Raw genomic sequence first — 21,359 nt, 5'->3', positions numbered from 1 at the left:
CCCATTAGCACCATTCCATCCTGTAAAGAACCTCAAATGGTAATATGATTTGTGGAACTGCATTTGTCTATTTACCTGCTTATCTGTAATCCATGTGGTTATCTGTTCCATGTTTTTTATTTCTTCAGAGGGCCCTGCAAATAAGCAGCAGGGTCAGGAACTGGTTGGGGGAGGAAGCTGGGATAGTTATGGGTAACAGAAAAAAGCAGAAACAAAAAGGTCCACAAAGTGTGCCTATTCCTCCTCCCCCCAAAATGGAACACCAGTCCTCAAAGTTAATAAAAGTTATAGTTTTGCTTAAAATATTTTAATAAATGGATAAACATAATCAATAGCAGTGTCTTATCATTTATACCTCACAAGGTGGGGAGGTGAATGGTGGTAGAAATAGTGGATGAGTTTGAGTGATATCCAAGCTCTAAACAAGTCACATGCATGTAAGGATGGCAGGTGACAGAGGACAGCTGCAGCACAAGCCAAGAATCTCCATCAGGGTGATTATAACACTAAAGGGTTGCCACAAAAAGTTGTAAAACCTAGGTTTAACTCGGGACAATCCTGTGGAGAAATACCTGTTACTGTAATTGTTCTAGAATGCAATTCTCTGTAGGACCCAGATTTCAATGAAATGAATTAGTTACTGGAGAGAGACAGTGAGGAAGAGGAGTACAGTTCTGACTACTAAACAGGTGCATAAATGCAAAAGGCACCTTGAAAAACTTTTGACAATACAACCTGCCCACCTAACATACATTACACACTCTTCACACTTCAAGAAGGGTATGAGGTAGGAAGGAGTGTTTTGTTCAGATGCAAAATTGGTGAGGCCTGGCCCTTGCCCGGCAGTTCAGTTGGTTGGGGCATCATCCCATACATCAAAAGGTTGTGGGTTTGATCCCCAGTCAGGGCACATACCTAAATTGTGGATTCTATCCCCAGTAGGGGTTCATATCCTCAAGTGAGGATTAAAAGAAATTGATTAAGCCTGGGATTAAAAAATGGTTCAATTTCTGCCCTACTAACAGTGACTCTGTTAGTTATTAGTCACATTTAATAGGTAGGCAACTGAGGCTATACTACACCAGGATTCCACAAAATGCTACACAAGGGTAAGAACTTGGATCTTCTAAATCCTTGACTTCCCAATACTAAAACTGTCTCTTAGAGGCAAAACAGTTGTGACCTTAGGACCACATTTCAGTCTACCCCCACAAAAACTACATTCTTAGGCCTTATGAGGAAAACAGCCCTGTTGTTGAGGAGCTACCCCCAGGGTGGGCTCTGTAATTCATGTTAAGAAGTTTAGAATACATCCTGTAGGCTAGAGAAGTACCATCAGAATTGAATTTAAGTCTTTTTAAAATTGTGGTACAATATCCCTGGCTGGTGTGGCTAAGTGGATTGAACGCCAGCTTGTGAACCAAAGGGCCACCGGTTTGATTCCCAGTCAGGGCACATGTCTGCGTTGTGGGCCAGGTCCCCAGTTGGGAGCCTCATGAGAGGCAACCACACATTGATGATTCTCTCCCTCTCTTTCTCCCTCCCTTTCCCTATCTCTAAAAATAAATAAATATTTTTAAAAATTATGGTACAATAAAATTGCTTTTTCTTTTGGTGTAAAATACAGTGAATTTTAACACAGGTAACCACCACTACTATCAGGATACAGAATATTTTTTACAATCCCATAAATCCCATAAATCTCCTTCACATCATTTCTGTATAGCCACACCTCAACCCTACATATAACACTGACTTCTTTTCTATCACAACAGTTTTTTTCTTTCAAGAATGTCATAAAATATGTAACCTTTTGAAACAGGCTTCTTTAACTCAGTCTTTCAGATTCTTTCAAGTTGTCATGTGAATCAATAATATGTTCCTTTGTATTGAATAGTATTCTGTCCTATGGATCCACCAAGTTCATTTACCCATTCACCCATTGAAGAAACTTTATGAATAAAGTTTCTATAAACATTCATATATGATTTATTTTATTCACTTCTCTAGGATAAACACTCAGGAGTGGGATTACTGGGTTATGTAATAAACAAGTTTAACTTGGTGAGAAAATTCCAAAATATTTTCCAGAGTGGATGTACCGTTTTGCATCCAAACTAGCAATATATGAGAGTTCCACATGCTCTACATCCTTTCCAGCTCTTGGAATTCACTACTTTTTACTTTAGCTATTCTAATAGGTATTTAATGGCATTTCCCTAACATCAAATGATGTTTAACATCTTTTTCTTTGCTTATTTGTCATACTTAAATCTTTTTTGGTGAAATATCTGTTTAAATTCTCTTCCCTTTTTTGTAATTGTGTTTTTCATTTACTCATTGAGTTTTCAGAAATCTTTATCTATCCTAGATCCAAGTTCTTTGGCAGAGATATAGTTTACAAATATCTTCTGCAAGTCTGTAGTTTAGTTCTTCCTTCTCTTAATATCTTTCAGAGGAAAAGTTTTACACTTTTATAAAGAACAAGCAATTTTTTTCTTCTATGGAGTGTGCTTTCTGTGTCATATCTAAGAACTCTTCCTCTAACTCAGTTGTTTTCAACCACAAGTGACTTTGCCCCCTGGGAACATTGAACAATATCTGGACACATTTTTGGTTGTGACAGCTTGGGGAGGGCTACCAGTATCTAATGGGTAAAGGCCAGGGATACTGATAAATAGTCTGCAATGCAGAGGAAAGGTCCCACAATAAAGGAGTATCTGGCCCAAAATGTCAATAGTGCTGCTACTCAGAAACCCTGATTTAACCCCAGGTCACCAAGATTTTCTCTTATGTTTACTTCCATAGGTTTTATAGTTTATGTTTTAATTTTAGATCTGATTCATTTTTTGGCATATAGATGTCCAATTGTTACAACAAAATGTATTGAAAAGACTACTTTTATTACTGAATTGCTTTTGCACCTTTCTCAAAAATCAAATAGCCATAATTTATGGGTCTATTTTTTTACTCTCTACTCTGTTACATTGTTCTATGTGTCTTTCTCTTCCCCAACGCCACACTGCATTCATTACTGTAAGCTTTATAGTCTTCAAATCAGGTGGTGTTATTCCTCCAACTTTATTCTTTTTCAGAATGGTCTCAGCTACTTTAACTCATTTGCCCATGTAAATTTCAGAATCAGTTTGTCTATATCTACAAAAAAAAATCCTGCTGGAATTTTGACTAGTATTGAGTTAAATATACAGATCAATTTAAGAAGAGACATCTTTATTCAGTTGACACTTTCATTCCATGAACACAATGTATCTCAACTATTTCTTTCATGATCATTTTGTAGTTTCTACCACACATATTTTGTAAATGTTTTATTAGATTTATACTTAAGAATTTCATTTGGGGGAGCTATAATAAATGGTATTTTAAAGTTGGAATTTCCTTGTGCATTGCCAGGACATAGAAATGTGATTGTGTGTGTGTGTGTGTGTGTGTTGATCTTGTGTTCTGTGACCTTGCTAAACAAACACATTAGTTCTAGGATTTTTTTGTAGATTCTTTGAGGTTTTCTACACATATAGTTATGTCATCTGCAAAAAAAAAAAGTCCATTTCCTTTCCTTCTTTGCAATCTGTATTCTTTTTATTTATTTTTCTTGCCTCATTGCACTGGATGACTTCTAGTGTAATGTTAATGGAACCGATGAGAGCATATATCCTTGCCTTGTTACTAATCTTTGGGGAAAGTATTGTCTTTCATCTTTAAATATGATGTGACATGTAGCTTTTGGAGATGATCTTTATCAAGTTGAGGAAGTTCCCCTCTATTCTTAGTTTGTTGGTCATTTTTGTCACGGATGAACGTTGAATTTTGTCAAATGCTTTTACTGCACCAGTTGATAAGTGATTTTTCTTCTTTTAATTGTGAATATGGTTGATATCCTGGACATTTTGAATATGACATTATAAAACTGGTTGCTTAAATTGTATAGAAAACATTTATATTTTTGCTTTAGTGGTCAATCTGATTTCCAGGGCACAGGTTCCTACCAGCCTTCTGTGGGCTGAAGGTCCAGTGTCAGTTCAGTTGTAAAAGCCTTTTTAGTGTTACTTAAATCTGTCTGGGTGTGTGTGTGTGTGTGTGTGTGTGTGTGTGTGTGTGTGACTAAGTGGTTAGTCTGGAACCAGATGTGCTGTGTAATTTCCAGGACCTCTAAGTAATAAACCTTGTCTTTCAAAGTATCCCGATGGTTATTGCTAAGAATATCTTGCAATCATAATAAGAAACACAAAGGCAAGTCCAGCCACAACATTGGTTATCAATAGGTTGAAACTGGTACAAAACATCTGATTAGAAGATGTATCATGGTTAAGATGGAAATAATCCCCAAGTTGATCTTTAAGTTCAATGCCATCTCTATCAACATTCCAGCTTTCTTTTCAGAAACTGACAAGTTGATGCTAAAAAGAAAATTCACATAGAAATGTGAGGGACCTAGAATGACTAAAACAATCTTTAAAAGGAGGAAGAAGATTGGAGAACTCATATTTCCTGATTTAAAAATTGACTACAAGGCTACAGTAATCAAAGTGATGTGTTAATGGCGAAAGGATAGATATATAGGTAAATGGAATACAATTGAGAGTCCAGAAATGAGCTCTCACACATATACAGTCAATAAATTTTCAACAAGGCCAGCAAGATTTTTTTAAACAAATGGTGCTGGAGGGAGTGAATATCTACATGCAAGAAAATGAAATTGGACCCTTATATCATGCCATATATAAAAATTAATTCAAAATAAATTTAAGGCCTAAATATAAGAGCCAAAAGTATGAAACTACCAGAATAAAACACGGGGGTAAATCTTCATGACTTGGATTAGGCATTGGTTTCTTAGAGATGATACAAACACCAAAATATCCAAAAATACATAAATTTGACTTCCAAATTTAAAATTTTTATGCTTTAAATAACACTTATCAAGAAAGACCATAGAATCAAGAAAATGTTTTCAAATTATATGTATGATCCAGAGTATATAAAGAACTCCTACCACTCAATATTAAGGAGACAAATGATCCAATTAAAAATTGGCAAAGAATTTGAATAGATATTTCTTCAAAGACGATACAGAAATGGCAAATAAGAATAGAGAAAATGTTCAACATTATTAATATTCAGGGAAATGCAAATCAAAACCACAATAAGATACCACTTCGCACCCAAGCAGATGGCTATAATTAAAAGAAAGATTATAAGTGTTAGAGAAGATGTGGACAATGTAAAATTCTGTTGGGAATTAAAATGGTACATGATCTAAACACAAGAGAAGTAAAACACGTCCACACAATACTTGACCACGAATGTTCAAAGAGTAGAAACAACCCAAATTTCCACCAACGGATGACTGAATAAAGAAAATGTGGTATATCTATACAATCAAATGTTATTCAGCAATAAAAGAAAATGAAGTACGACACATGCTACAACATGGGTAAACCAGAAAAATATTACGTTAAGCAAAAGAAGCCAGACGCCGAAGGTCACTAATTTTATAATTTAATTTATATGAAATGACTCAGAATAGGCAAATTTATAGAGACAGGGCTGAGGGATGTGGTGATAGGGTGGAATGGGGATTGACTGCTAATGGGTATGGGGTTTCTTTTGGGGGTGAGGAAAATGTTTCAAAATTAGATTGTGGTGATAGATGTATAACTGTGAATATACTAAAAATTATTGAATTATACACTTAAATGGGTGAATTGTATATGTCAGTTATATCTCAATAACACTATTAAAATATATGATTACAAAAAAAATCAGTCTTGCTGAACTAGAGTCATCAAAACATAAAAACAAATTCTTGATAAAGAAATACATGTGCTTCTTTAATAAGGCACTAAATAACAAGACACAGGTCTAATAGCTCTCTTAATTTTGAAGTGATGATGATTGTAAAATAAACTTGAGACATGCAACAGCAAACACAATTTATGATTCCATTAACACCTCTAAAGAACGTCAAAGTTGGAATCAAGGGGAGAAATAATTGAACGGGTTTATTTGTTCCCCTGATGGAGCTCCAGAATTAAAAAGGAGGTACAAGACACTTCTTTTCTGTGAGACTGAAGATTTGTAAGATGGATTCCAGCCCAATGCTTTTAGCATGTTTATGAAAAGTTGGCTGTGCCAACCAAATCACTACCAAGAAGCAGTGGCATGGGGCAGTAGGGAACCTAATAATACCTGGTCACCAAAGCAAAGCAAGTTAGGAGGGAGAATAGGAAACTGACACAAAGGTGAGAAAGCACTAAGACATCTAAGGGCGTGGCATGCTCTCCCTGTCCCCAAGCCAACAGAAAAGGTAATATGAACAGACTAGCATGGTAAGTCTGAAGCCAGAAATGTAGAGACATTTTCCCCATAACTTCTCCATTGACTGTCCCTTCCACCAGTTAGCCACTGATAAGACCGATAATCAAAAAATTTGACAAGTGGTAACAAATTAATAGTTGCAGTACTATAATAGAGTCCCGAAGGTCTTCTGTTGTGACCGATATTACTTGTTTCAGTGGCTAGATTGTGGGGAGGTCCCAGAGGTCCTAGAGGCAAGATTAAGGCAGTGTATCTTCATCAACTGGCACAGAGGATGTTCAACTCTTCTGTGAACAACTGAGATAGCTGCACCAGTCTACATCACCCCTCAGATTGTATATATACATGGAGAGAGAGAGAGAGAGAACCTCCTTAATGCTTTATGAAAGAAAGATTGAGCACATAGTTAATGCTTGCATTCATGGCACATCTCACTGGTTCAAAGGTGGAAATTTCTCCTCTTACAGAAGATAAAGGCCAAAGATTTCAGCATGCCACTCCAAGCAGTTTTTTCACATATAGACTCTAGAAAACTGCTTAACTATGAAAGTAGGGCTATCTTTGGGTGAAAATCCTATCCCCGCCTTTTTTTCATCTAGAAGGAGGAAAAGAAATCAAGAAACCTGAGATGGGGACCAAAGGGTATTGGTCTCTATCTAAACAGAGAGGCCTGTGTATCAAGTAGAGGTCTCTGTCCTTGGACTGGGCACCACCATCCACCCCCTCCCCACCCCACCCCCAAGTATCCTCTTTCAACAGACTCATCCACCAATTCACACCTAAATCAACTCAATTCCTCTTTCACTGAAGTGGAAGCCTCCAACAGAGGAGGAAATTGGATACGCTAGACCCTGAGGCACAGCCTTTACTAGGTAGGAAAAAAACGTCCTTGGGCTATGCATGGGGCTTCTGAGCAATAAGAAGGAAGATGAGCCATTTTAACAACAAATAATAATTTTTTATTTAAATTTCTAAACAAATAATACAATAACTTCTTCTCTCTCATAAAAACTTAAATATTTATAACATTATCATTTTGAGAAAAGACAAACAAAGAATAACAGTAAAGAAAAGTGATCAAAAGACAAATTCAAGGACAGAATAAATATAGCCTAGTTACATGCCAGCTTGGCCCTAGTAGCTGCTGCCAGAATTCCAGGCCCTCAATTTCAGAATTACCACTAGTTCAAAATCTCCTCCAGATTCCACATGCTCAAGGGAGGGATTCTGGTGACTTCAAAGAAGACCCTGCAAAAGGAAGATATGTCTGCTCAGTGTAAAATAGGCCAAAGGAAGCAGGCTTCATGGAATAACTGGGACATAAGGCCCTTGGTTGCCTGTATTGCTTGCACCCTAGAACAGAAAGTAAGGTAAAAACTACCTTAAATCATTCTTTTCCCTTAAGTGAGGTTAGTCTGGGCCTCCCCATGACCGAACACAAACCTGGCCTCAGCTAGAGCTTGATACTTGCCGATGAGAATACTTGGAACGCACAGCCTTGAGTAAATTATCGCAAGAACGCAAAGTCAGCAGTATGTTCAGCTTCTTAACCAAGGGGTGAAGATCAGAGATCTTGTAGCCACTGTAATACTCCAGTGTAGGAGCCTGGAAGAAGCAACATAAACAGTAATTTTACAAGAGGAAGCAGACCCTTCCTCCCAAATCCAAACTTCCTATCCATGGTATAGTAAGGGAAATTAGTCAAACATTTCGACAACTCATATGTCACAGACACTAACCAATTATAGGAGAATAGGTTCCAGCCACAAAATAGTAGCATGGCTACATATATATGTACCAGTTGGATATTAGCCCTGGTCATGGATATTAGGGTAAGCTGAAATCCATCACCAAAGAATACAAGGAACAGGATTGCCTTTATAATTTACTCACTCTCAGGTCAAGAACCAATGGCCAGGCAAACCTCAGAACAAACTTGAGGCTCCAACTCAACAGCCAACAGGTGTTTAAGGCCGTTCCTCCTATCTGGCTCTACCAGCTATCATGCCATGCATTCCTTTTCTCATTCAATTTTAAAGATGCCTATTATGTGGCAGAAGCAAAATAGCAGAGTATTTAAGAGCGAAGGTTCTAGAGGCAAACTGCTTGGGTTCAAATTCCTGTAACTAATAGCATGGCCTTGAACTGGTCACTTAACCTCTTGGTCCCCCAGTTTCCTAATCTGCCAAATGGGGATATTACATTAATTACATTATAGAATTAAATGAGTTAATATATGCAAAGCACATGGGATGCAGTCTAGCACATAATAAATGCCTAAATAATGCTAGCTAGGATTAATAATATTACCAAGTCCTGCATAGGATGCTGAGAATATAAAGATGACTAAAGCTCCTGCACTTGAGGAGTCTGTAGTTTAATGAGGGAGAAAGACATGCACACAGAGAATTACAAAATGAATGGACATGAGTATGGGGCACTGGAGGCACATGGCAGCAAGACCCATGAACTTTGACCAGATGAGTCACAGAAAGCTTCACAGAAGAGGGAACGTCTAGAACAAGTGTTGAAAGTCAAGTGGCAGCTCCACAGGTAGAGAAAGGAAGATTTATTCTATAACACAGTGATTTTCTAAAAGTATCTTAAATTATTTTCCCTAAACCCCTTTTTTAAAAAATATCTTACCTGGAAAGCCAAATATCTTACCTGGAATTGGAGGTGAGAGCTAAGAAGCCCACCAATTTGAATGCATTTATTTTATAATGTCCCCTGAGACACTTGTGCAGGAATCCCAGGGCTCTACTGAATACTGTTTGAAAACCACTGCCACAGGCAAAGGGCAGTCATTGGCATGCTGAGCAGGGGAGTAACATGACATGCGGTAACACATTATATTTGATGTGTTAAGTAAGAGCAATGGCCCCACTGTCACTGTATCGGTTCAGGCCCCAATGCTTCACCTTGTCTACTATGAAAGCTTACTCACCAATGTTGCCACTTTTATATTCTCTCTCATCTAGCATACCTTCTATACTGCTGTACCAGTTTTTCCAAAACACACACACAGGGTATGTCACTCCCCTGCCCAGAAGTCTTACAGTGCCTTAGTATAAAATGGGTCTCTCAGCAAAGGTCACTTACAATCTGACCACGTCCTGCCATTCTGGCCTCATCTCTCACCATTACCTATTCATATAGCCTCTGCTCTACCCATAGGAAATGTCTTTTTCTGCTCCCAATACATCACATTCTTTTATGATTGCTTCTATGTCTTTCTAATAATTGTTCCCTCTACCTAGAATTTCTCTTCCCACAGGTTCCTTTCAAGACCCAGCTCAAAATTCACCTCCTTGTGAAGCCTCTCCTACCTACAGAAGCAGGATATATAGCACAGTGGACTGTGGAACCAGACTACCAGGGTTCAGATTAGGGCTGAAATTTAGCTGTTACAACCATGCCAAGTGTTAAAACACTGAAATATTTCTATACTGACTGGAAACCATTTGTTGCCCAGAGCCAGACTCAATTGTTCCCCTCAGTAATTACCAGACTTCCCCAGGATCCATGGCTCAGCATGTGGACTCCAGACCATGGTTCCACAGCTATGGCCACACCCATTCTGATTACAGTATTGATTGTACACCATCCCTAGTTCTGCCTTTCATTAGCAAAACATGTGAATTTATTTCTTATCTATAAAATAGGATAATATTGATCTTGTAGGGTTATTGTAAAGATTAAATAAATTCATACAAAGTGCTTAGATCACTAAACACTCAACTTATATAAACACAACTGTTTACAGGGTTCTTTCTCAACACAAAGAGGCTTTCCCATTAGTAGTGACTCTAGGATTTCTAAGTTGAAGGGGCTTCTAAGTGGTTGGTAAGAGTACTCTCATTTGCAAACATATTCTTTCTACTTAGATTGCATGTCACACATCAATAAAAATTAATAATTCTCTGAAGTTGCTTTTCACAATTTTTCATGAAATTGAAAAAGCATCAAATATGAGTTTTATTTATACTGTAGAAGGAGGCTCTGGGGGCCTTCCTCTTCAGAGAAGAACACTAAAGTATAGCTATAAGTCCCCTGTTATTTATATACACACACACACACACACACACACACACACACACAGACAGTTGCTTTCACTACTCTATTTTCTGGGTCAGTACTTTTCAAACCCTGTTGCAACAAGCTCCCTCGGGGTGTAACCTTGCTGAAGAGACTGCAAGGGGCAAAGGTAAAATGGTGTCAGGTAGGAAGTAGGCTCAGCCCACCCCTGCTGCAACCAGAATATTTTCACATTAATCTGTTTTGTGATATCGAGCTTTTGGGTAAGCTTTCCTTGGAACAAAGGGTACTGTGACTACGAACAGTGGAATAAAATACTTCAAAAAATTGCTATAGAAAAGCTTTAGGCAGCCAGGACCGTAAGATGTTGAGATGTCAAAGAATTCATAACTGTGGGTACACAGCAATTTTGGCACTGGATCTCCCACAGTCCAAATTTACACCTTCCTCCTCTGCTTCTGGATCCCTCCCCTGTGCCACTAGGCAAGTGTTTACCAAGTGTCCGAGATTCTTCATGTAGAGGGCCAGAAGGAAGGAACCAGCAGCTAGCTTGGAAGCCCTTTCCTGGATATAGTCGTATTCCTGCAGGGTCATCTCACAGATGAAGCGAGATAAAAGCAATGTAGTCATGTTAACATGGAAACACTAAAGGGAGCAAGAAGACCAGTTCAGCAAGCAATTCAGAAAACCAGTATCAAACAGAAGACCCCCTGAACCCACTCCCTCCAGTTATCCCATGTAAGGCCTAAATAGCTCTGTGCCTAAACAATATACCTCTCTTGCCATCATTATTCACACTAAGGCACCCTACCCCTGAAAGCACAGAAACTTAGTGGGGGATGGATTCTGAAATCAACAGTGGAATTTACCACCTTTAGGGATTTTAACCAAATTATCAAGTGTGTTTGTGGTACCTTCCCATCTACTCTTTCTGTAGAAGTCATAAAGAGCCAAAGCTCTCCAACTGTAACTTTCTATCTGGTTCTAGCCTGAGGTGTTCCATGCTCCAAAAGAACTCCTTCCCCTGTCTTGTTTGTATCGTTTAAAAAAAAAATTATAACCTGTAACACACAGAGAGAAAAAGTGCACAACACCCACTGTAGAATACAATGAATAATTATAAAGGGACCTCCCCTGTAACTAATACTCAGGTGAAGGAAGAGAATTTGCTAGCATCTCCCCCAAACTTGTCACATATCCTTTCTTGATAAGAGAAATCTTCTCTCCCTCTCCTACTCTGCCCTCACCTCAAAACTCTAGGCACATTGTGCAAGCCTCCAATTTTCTTCCTCCTACACTTCATAAAGATTCCCAGTCTAGGAGGGTGGACTGAAGAAAAAATTCCTCTGTCCCCAGTTGTTTCTTCCCCTCTACCTACCACTCAAGCAGATGCTCTGGGTATGGAAGAGACTAACCCAGCAGGGAGAAGGGAGATGTAAGTCTTCTCTCTTACCACAGAATATCTGCGCAGATAATGATAGGCAACAGGAATGTTGATATCAAATTCGAGGGTTTTCAGGATGCTGATTTCCATGGCAATCATCTCATCCTGCTGATAAGCATTATTACAGATGCATAGGAAGTCAGCCAGATGAGGTGGGTAGGACTCCTACAGGTGGAGAGGAAAGGCAGTGATAACCAGGCAGAGAAAGTCCACTTCTCTGCTTGGAGATGAAAGGCAGAGGCGGAGGGGTGAAGGATAGGAGGCAATAACATTTCTTGGAAAAAACTTTCAGGTTAGCTCTGAGAACAAACTTCTGTTTGACTTGAGTGGCCCATCTGGAAAACAAAATCAGAGAGACAAGAGAGATCTGCCTCAAAACTGCACCATTGGGCAAATGATGGAGCCTCTGGGAATGGATTGTTACAGCATTGGAAGCACATAACATGGCACAAGGACTGGGATCAGCGATGTCTCTTCTAATGAGTGAGAACCAGGAATGGGAAATCTAAGGCCTGCTCTGGAGGAAGGGAAGAAAAGAGACCACAAAAATGGGAACTAGAGATGGAAAATGAGCCTTCACTATGTGTCCTTGTCTAAGAAAAAAAAATAAGGATGCTTAGGAGGGGTCTGTGCTGGGGTAACAGTCAGTGAGAGAGATGCAAGCAGGCACAGTGGGAGCCTAAGCCAAGACTGAGGACTACATAGGTTGAGAGCATGTGCATGAGGGCTAGGCTGGGAAGGATCCAGGCCAACCCCACAGTGAGAACCCCGTCTGGGAGCACCTTCCCATGACCTGGCCTCTGCAGACTGAACCTTGGTTTTGGGGAGAGGACTGGGAGGCAGAAAGGCCACTGAATCTTTTTCTCTAAGTGCATCCACCTACCCACCCCACACTTGTTCCCAGACTTGCCTGCCTCTCCATTTTCAGATCACAAACTGGACCAACCCTCTGGTTTTTTAGACAGGAAATTGAGATCCAGAGAGGAAAAGTAACTCAACAACCAAGTGGTAAGATGAGGGCAAGAAACTCTCCCTTTCATTGCTCTTCTCACCAGCTCCTTCCTTTCTTCTCTTCTTATACCATGTCTACACCTCCCCTTGTGAAAGTCTTTCTGTACTTTTCAACCCTGTAAGGGGAAGACACCCCTTCTCCAGAACACTTAATAAGGGCCCTTTGTCCTGGCAACCAAAAGAGGCATGCTCCTGGTTCCAGAATTTGCTGAGAAGTGCCCCCTCTTACTCTCCTCCTCCCTCCTGCTCTCTAAGGACCCCAGCTTCTTTTTTAACACCCTTGAGGTTGAGGCATAAAGTACTTGTGCAAAACATAAAAATGGCCCTAGGTAGGGAAAGGAAGGGGAGGAGGGGAAGGAAAGAGAGAGAGAGAGAGAGGAAAGAAGAGAGAGGGAGGGGGAACAAGGGAATGAACCAGGGAGCAACTAAGTGAGCAATGCAGGAAATGAGCCAGAAAGCAAAGGGGAGCATGAGGGAAGAGGAAGGGAGAAAGGGAGAAAGGGAGAAAGGGAAAAAGGAGGTTAGGGAGAAAAGGAGAGAAGGACAATGAAGGGAGCAAGTGAGACTGGGTAGGAAGGAATAAGCAAGGAAGCAAGCAAGAGAGGGGGCTATCAGAGAGGGAACAGAGAGTAAGCACAAATGACTGGGAGCAAGGGAACAGGGTAGGGAAGGAAGTGAGCCAGAGAGGGAAACAGTGAGGGAGAGAGAGAGGGAGGGAGGGAGAAGAGCGAGAGGGAGCAAGGGAAGAAAGAGAATAGGGAGTGAGGGTGGTAGGTAGGGAAGGAAGGGGCAAAGAGAAAGGAAGAGAAGGAATTAACAGAAAAGAGAGAGAAGGAACAAAAGAAGGGGGAAGCCAAGGAGCAGGAGGGAGCAAGGCACAAGAGAAGCGAAGTGGAGGAAGAAGGGACAAGCAAGGGAGAGGAGAGGGGATGGGATGAAGTGGAGAGTTATCAAAAGAATGGGAAAGAAAGGGAGAGAGGGAGGAAAGGACAGGAGGTGGGAGGGAGGAGCATGAAGTGTGACTGAGTGAAGGAAGAAGTGAGGGTGCAAAGGTGGCAGGGCAGGAGACACAGGAGCGAGGGATGTAACAAAAGTGGGAGGAAGAGAGGAAGGAAAGAAACCAGTGAGTGAGGGAAGGATGGAGCCGGGAATGGAACAAACTAGCAGGTAAGGGAGTGAGCAAGAGAAGAGCCAGAAAGAGAGGAAAAACACCATAGAGAGAAGGACCCCAGTAATGGACTGAGTATACAAAGTAGGGATGGAGGGATCGAGGGATGGATTAATAGAAGGCTGGAGAAAGGTTGCTAGAGAGTTGAAGGCATAAATGAAGTGAGGCCGTAAGTGATGGAGGGCAGAAGTGACGTGAGGGAAAGGGCAACGATAGAGGGAAGGAGAGGAGAGAAATAAGGATCAAAGGAGGTAGGGTTGGAGATAGGGAGGGAGGTACTGCCAAATGTACATGAGGAGTGAGTGAGCAAGAGAGGGAGGAAGGCAGGAATTGAGTTAGGAATAGAGCTGGGGAAGGATAGAGTCGGCAGAGGAACACAAAAACAATCCCACAGTTCTAAGGCTCTTTGAACTCAAGAAAAGTGGCTACTACCACTCTGCTACTAAACCGCAAGGTTTCATACAACTAGCCAATCTGAAGGAAAAATGGGAATTGAACAAGATCATTTAGCATCTAAAGAAGAGGAAAAAATCAAGAGAAATTAGATGGATTATGGTTATGAAGGAAAGTTGAGCTACTTGCTTTTATACTGCCACCTCAAAATAACATTTCACCTGGACTCATTACCAGGCCATTTTCTCTGAAATGTCTCCAGCACCCAGGTTTGGAAATTCTTTCTTATATATGCAGTTCAAGATTCTACATCCTAGATAGAGATGGAGTTGGTGGAAGGAGAAAAGGGTGGAGGGCAGAGAATCATGGACCAAAAGGAAGCTTTAAAAAGAACAATCCATTGAATTAGGAACGTGCCCATATACAGGTAAAATAGAAGAATCTTGCTGATGCCAGAAAACAAATATAACACCATTGCCACCCAACACCAGCTGCCCTGCTGGGGAAGGCAGACAAAAAATTGCTAGAAAAAAATATTTGTATACAAACTTAGGTACAAATATATGCAAACATACATACATGTGTATGTGTATGCATATACATGTATGTAATATATATACATATACACATATACATACTCATATACACAGATGCATAGACATATGTATTTATATGACCTGGATAAAAGTCTGATTGATTAGTTTTCTCCAGGTCCTATGGATGTAGGCTCACCTCAAATTTTGCTGCAATCATAAAAGCAGTGGAACCAAGGAGTTGTAGTTTATCTTTCTTGCATGTCACCTTCATAAGGTAGTGATCCACCAGCTTCACTGCCAAGTAGAGGGTCTCAGGACAGAAGTCAAGGTTAATCTGGAGGAATACACAAACAGGGCAAATATCTGCATATTGTCCAGCTCCAAAATCATATCCAGATAAATCTACCAACATGGTCTGCAGCATTCAGAACAGTAGAGCTACCAAAATTGGCCAGCTGAGATTCTGCTATGAATGCAGGAACAACTTTGAATCAGTGCCTGACTATATCTTTTGTGCCTTTGAGAACACTGGCATTTTCTATCCTTACATTTAAGTAGGTGATCAGCCTTACAAATCAGGGAGAGGCTCTGCCTTCTCTATGAACACCTTGAGTGAATACACCCTCTTCCCTTGATCTCCAATACATACTTAGATTCTTGTTTCCCCCATGTGCTATACTACCTTATACAGTGAATTCCCCAAAGAGATCACGTTTATTTAGCTCTGAAATACAGGGACTTGTTTGCTTATTTATTAGTTTATTCATCAATTACTATCTCTTCCCAACTAGTTATGCTATTAGAATGTATAGATTCATAGCGAGTACCAATAGCACCATTTGGAAGTGAGGTGAGGGGCTGAAGAAGCCAAAATGAGATTAAAGCATTAGTAGTATAACCCTCCTTTTCTTCTTTTATATATCCTTGTCTTGCCTTCACCAATTCCAAGAAATGATCTCCTATAAAAGCAGTCCCAGAGGGTGGAGGGATTGAGCAAAAAGGAAAAAGGACCCATGGACATGGACAACAGTGGGTTATTGCTGGGGGATATTAGGGGACTAAATGGCAATGGGAAAATACAAAAAAGATTTTTTTAAAAAAAGTACTCTCAGAGTTAGTGCTAGCCTATATGGCATCTTTGTGAAAATTAGAAAAGAGTTACCTTCTGTAGTTGATTGCAGCCCTGATGGTGCACAATACCTTTATATGAATTAGCAAAACATGCCCCTGTCTCAGGGCATAGCAGCTTCACAGCCAGAATGCACAGCTTGACAAACAGTATGAGCTAGATCCCATTGTCTGCTTTTACTTTGGCTGAAGGCAATATGTAGCCACAATGTGCACTGTACACAGGGGTACTACCCAATACTGATGCTTCTTCCTCACAACCCCTTAGGTTCTTAGGGCGTGAAAACAATAAAATCTGTATTAGTCTAACACCTCAATCAATGCTTGAACTCTTTCTTTAATGTCTCCACCAAATAGTTGTTCAGTTCCTGCCCTAGAACCTCCAAATACAGCTCAATCTCTCTTTGAATAGTTTTAACAGGAAATTCTTCCATATATTGAGCAGTAATCATCCTCCCTGAAAGTTTCACCTATGTCATTGGAACTCCTTTGTATATGCTACTGTTATTGACTGGAGCCTAGTTGACCAAAATGTAATGGTCAATAAGAAGCTTTGGAGAAATGGATGTATATTAGCATACACAAATGATTATCAGAAGAAGATGGAATATAATGATTTAGCAATAGATATATTAAGTTTCTGAATGACAGAAATACCAAAAAGCTGTTCCTATTGCTCCTTGGAATATGGCCTTGGATACTCTGAGAAATCTGCCTTCATTAGTTTCCTATTGCTACTGCAATAAATTATTACACACTTAGTGGCTGAAAACAATACAAATTCATTATCTTACAAATATGGAGTTCAGAAGTTCAAAATAGGACTCATTGGACTAAAAAAAAAGAAATCAGGTGTTAGCAGGGCTGTGGTTTTTTTGTGGAGGTTCTGATGAAGAATCCTTTGTCTAGCTTCTAGATGATTCCTGCATTCCTGCATTCCTTGGTTTGCGGCCCCTTCCATCTTCAAAGACAGCAATAGCCAGCCAAGTATTTCTCACACTACATCACTTTCTGACTCCCTCTACACATTTAAGGACTCTTGTGGTCACATTGAGCCCACCTGGAATAAACCAGGGTAATCACCTTGTCTTTTTTTAAGTATATTTTATTGATTATGTTATTATAGTTGTCCCAATTTTTCCCCTTTCCCCACCTCTGCTTGATACCCACCTTCCCTCCAGCAATACCCCACCCCCACTTAGTTCATGTGCATGGGTCATGCATATAAGTTCTTCAGTTTCACCACTTCTTATGCTATTCTTAACATCCCTCTGTCTATTTTGTACCTACCAATTATGCTTCTTAATCCCTGCACCATTTTTGCCTTTCTCCCCATTCCCCCTCCCAACTGATAACCCTCCAAATGATCTCCATATCTATGATTCTGTTTCTGTTTTGGTTGTTTGCTTTGTTTGTTTGTTTGTTTGTTTTTAGAATCAGTTGTTGATAGTTGTGAATTTGTTGCCTTTTTAATGTTTATAGTTTTGATCTTCTTTTTCTTAAATAAGCCCCTTTAACATTTCATGTAATTATGGTTTGGTGATGATGAACTCCTTTAGCTTTTCCTTATCTGGGAAGTACTTTATCTGTCCTTCGATTCAAAATGATAACTTTGCTAGATGGAGTAATCTTGGTAGTAGGTCCTTGCTTTTCATCACTTTGAGTATCTCTTCCTGCTTTGAGGATTCTCTCCTTATTTTTAGTCTTTGGCTTTTTAATTATGATGTGTCTTGGTGTGGTCCTCTTTGGGTCCAACTTGTTTGGGACTCTGAGCTTGCTGGACTTGTATGTCTATTTCCTTCACTAAATTAGGGAAGTTTTCTTTCATTATTTTTTCAAGTAAGTTTTCAATTTCTTGCTCTTCCTCTTGTCCTTCTGGCACCCCTATGATTTGGATGTTCATACATTTGAAGTTGTCCTAGAGGTTCCTAAGCCTTTCCTCATTTTTTTGCATTCTTGTTCTTTCTTTTTGTTCTGATTGAATGTTTATTTCTTCCTTATGTTCCAAATTATTGATTTGAATCCCAGCTTCCTTCCCTTCACTGTTAGTTTCCCATAGATTTTTCCTTATTTCACTTAGTGTAACCTTCACTTCTTCCTTTATGTTGTTGCCATATTCAATGAATTCTTTGAGCATCTTGATCGCCAGTATTTTGAACTCTGCATCAGATAGGTTGGCTAACTCAATTTTGTTTAGTTCTTTTTCTGGAGTTTTGTTCTGTTCTTTCATTTGGTCTATATTTCTTTGTCTCCTCAATTTGGCAGCCTCCCTGTGTTTGTTTCTGTGTATTAAGCAGAGCTGCTCTGACTCTCTGTAAAAGGTGCCTGTAAATTGTGTGGGGCAGAGCTTCATGTAATCATCAGAGTGGTGCAACTCATTTCACCATTTTGTGGCTCTGTGTAGGGGGAGTAGGGGGAGACATCTCAGAGGGCACTGTGCCACTGCCTAGCTTCTGACGGTTTGCCTGGCACTCCTCTCATTTCCAGTCACTTCACCCACTACCCATATGCGACTGACATCCTTCCAGCTGTTGCCCTGGTGTTGAATTCCAGAGTGGGAGGGTTTGTGTACACTTTAAGACCTTGCAGGCCATCTAAGCGAAGTTTCCTGAAAATCTGGCAGTTTCTTCCACTGCTCCAACCTCCCACTTGTTTATACAACCAGAAGTTATGGGTGTTTGTTTTCCTGGCTCTGACACCCTGGGCTGTGCAGTCTGTCCTGGGGCTGATACCACCTGCTCCCAAGGTATCCTTCCTGATTTTAATCTACTACACATGAATGTGGGACCACCCATGCCCATTCTTCCACCACTGCCACCTCTCTGCACCACACTGTGCCTCATCACCTCTCTGCCCTGTCTCCACGTCTCCACCCCTCCTACCCGTCTGGATGATTGTAGCTTCTTTAAATACTTAGTTGTGAGACTTCCATACAGTTCAATTTTCTGACAGTAATAGGTATTATTCTTGAGATTTAGTTGTAATTCTTTTTGTGGTTGTGTGAAGAGAAGAATATCTATCTACCCCTCCATCTTGACCAGAAGTCCTCTTGTCTTAAATGCAGCTGATTGCATTCTTAATTCCAAAGTCTACCTAATTTCCCTTTGTCATGTAAGGTAACATATGAAGTAGGCAAAAGTAGGTTTACAATTGTGAGTACACAAAACAGTTTATTCTTGTATTATTTTCCATACAAACAACTTTAAACCTACTTTTGCCCACCTCTGTATTAACAGGTTCTGGGGGTTAGGATGTGGATATTTTATTCTGCCTACTATATTTTCCAAAGAAATGTCATAAGAAGGGAATGGGAGAGTTTATGAAGATGAAGGTTAATGACTACCACCTTAAATATCAAAAAATTGAGGTCAAATAATTACACAAAACATGGTAGGAATGGAAAGCAGCAGTTTTCTGAGGAAGATGCTTCTGTGAGGAAATGACAAACAAAGCAAGTGCTTATATAGCTCCTAACAGCACCTTATATAGGCACTTTGCCACCCATGCAGCAAGTTGTTATCAAATGGAAATATCTAAAAGTGTGGATAATACCTAAATAAATGGTTGAAATTTGGAGTCATTAAATATTTAAATCAGCAGCTGTGTCAGTTATAGCAATTCTTCCTTGAATGTAAGACATTCTAACATAATTCTTCTAGCATAATTCTACCACTTGGAATGACATGGAAGAAGTCTAATCCTTCTTGTGACAAATCTTCAGATATTGGAAGTGCTTATTATATCTCCTATAAATCTCCAATCTAGACCAAATAACCTGATTTCCTCATATGATATGGTTTTCTGTCCCCTCAGCATCAGGATCCAAATGAGGACCCTAACTCTGCGCCAATTAGAAAGGAGTGGTAGTGTTCCAAGCAATTACAAGCAGCTACAACAAATGTAGACAAGAAGCCTTTCAGCACCATAGCAAGGTTCTCTTCTTCATGACTGCCTTTGGCTGGCACACCCTCCCAATTATCCATAAATGATTACTCTCCTTATCTGGAGACAGGTAAAAAGAGGCAAAAGGGAAGTAATAAGCTAAAGAAAATATAAAGATTAATCTTAGTCTTGAACTAGGAGACAAATCTGACAAAATCCATCATGATCCATCATGAATTCCAAAACTAAAAGATCATCTTCTACAACTATGAATGAACAGAGAAAAGTCAATCAAATATATAATAAAGAGCAAGTAGTTTTTCAAGAAGAAATGTTCTGAGGAACTAGAGCAAATGTCTACTTACAAAGCGTTTTTACTCCATAAACCTGGGATAAATTTTTAAAAATTACTCTCAACAACAACAAAAAAGGACACTGAATCCATGAAAAGAGAACACTGGGATCCAGAATGTTTAGTTTCTGGTGAAAACGCAATTACTTAATTTACAATTGTAACAGATGCAGTGAACTGTGTATTCATAATTACTAAAAAGTCATGACAAAAAAAACAAATCAATGATTCCAAAGGCTACTTTAAGGGATTCTCCCAGAACTGAGAGGTAATGAATGAAAACTTGAGACACAAAGAGAATAGATTCTAGACATACACACACATACACAATCAAAATGAGAGATGAAAGAAAAGGCAGAAGAGAAATAATAAAGACATAATAGATAATTTCTGAGTCAAAGAAAAACTAAAACTTTAGATTGAAAGAACCAAACAAAATTAAGTAAAACAATTCTACACCTAGAAAATTAAAAAAATAAAATTGTTTCTAGGGAAGGTAATGTATTAAAAAATAATCTAGATCTAAAAGTCTAGATTATTCTGACTAAAAATAGAAGAAAAATAAACTAAAAGTATGTAAATGATCACATCTTACTTGAGGGGCAATTAATAGATCAGATTAACTAAAGGGGTTGGTTAACTAAATAATGGCTATATCTTTATAATACAATATTGTACAATAATACAAAAGAATGAGATAGATCTATATTTATAAGAAAATATTACTAAGACTTATTCTTAAGAAAAAAGAGCAAGTTGCAGAGAAATATGTACAGCATGACTTACTCATATAAGAAAAATATCATAAACACACACTCACTAAAAAGATGTATTTTATATGTGCATATATGCACGTATGTGTATGCATTTATATATTAATCATATAATTCAAGATTTTTAAAGAAAGATAGTCAAATATTAATAAAAGTGATAAGATACACAAAAAGATATCTGAAACGATACACTCTAAACTACAGTTGATACTTTTGAGGAATAAGAATAGAGGAAAAGGGTTGTTGACTTCATGCATAACACACAAAAACACACATACACAAATATATATGGATA

At 39.2% G+C, this 21,359-nt stretch overlaps 1 protein-coding gene across 1 annotated transcript in view; it reads right to left on the bottom strand.

Moving 5' to 3' along the window:
* Positions 1-7,475: 7,475 nt before the first annotated feature.
* The window catches only part of CCNB3 (cyclin B3), a 79,717-nt gene continuing 65,833 nt past the window's right edge, over positions 7,476-21,359 (bottom strand). The window contains exons 7-11 of the mRNA XM_090265036.1: positions 15,126-15,263; positions 11,831-11,986; positions 10,873-11,022; positions 7,811-7,944; positions 7,476-7,587 (exon numbers count right to left, since the gene is read on the bottom strand). Of these exons, the coding sequence (XP_090121162.1) occupies positions 7,521-7,587; positions 7,811-7,944; positions 10,873-11,022; positions 11,831-11,986; positions 15,126-15,263 (645 nt within the window). The 3' untranslated portion in view covers positions 7,476-7,520. The remainder of the gene's footprint in view (positions 7,588-7,810; positions 7,945-10,872; positions 11,023-11,830; positions 11,987-15,125; positions 15,264-21,359) is intronic.

This window comes from Furipterus horrens, unplaced genomic scaffold, assembly GCF_987537825.1.
Source record: "Furipterus horrens unplaced genomic scaffold, mFurHor1.1.pri manual_scaffold_17, whole genome shotgun sequence".
In the NCBI taxonomy this organism is placed as follows: domain Eukaryota; kingdom Metazoa; phylum Chordata; class Mammalia; order Chiroptera; family Furipteridae; genus Furipterus; species Furipterus horrens.
This window is presented reverse-complemented; position numbering and strand designations above follow the sequence as displayed.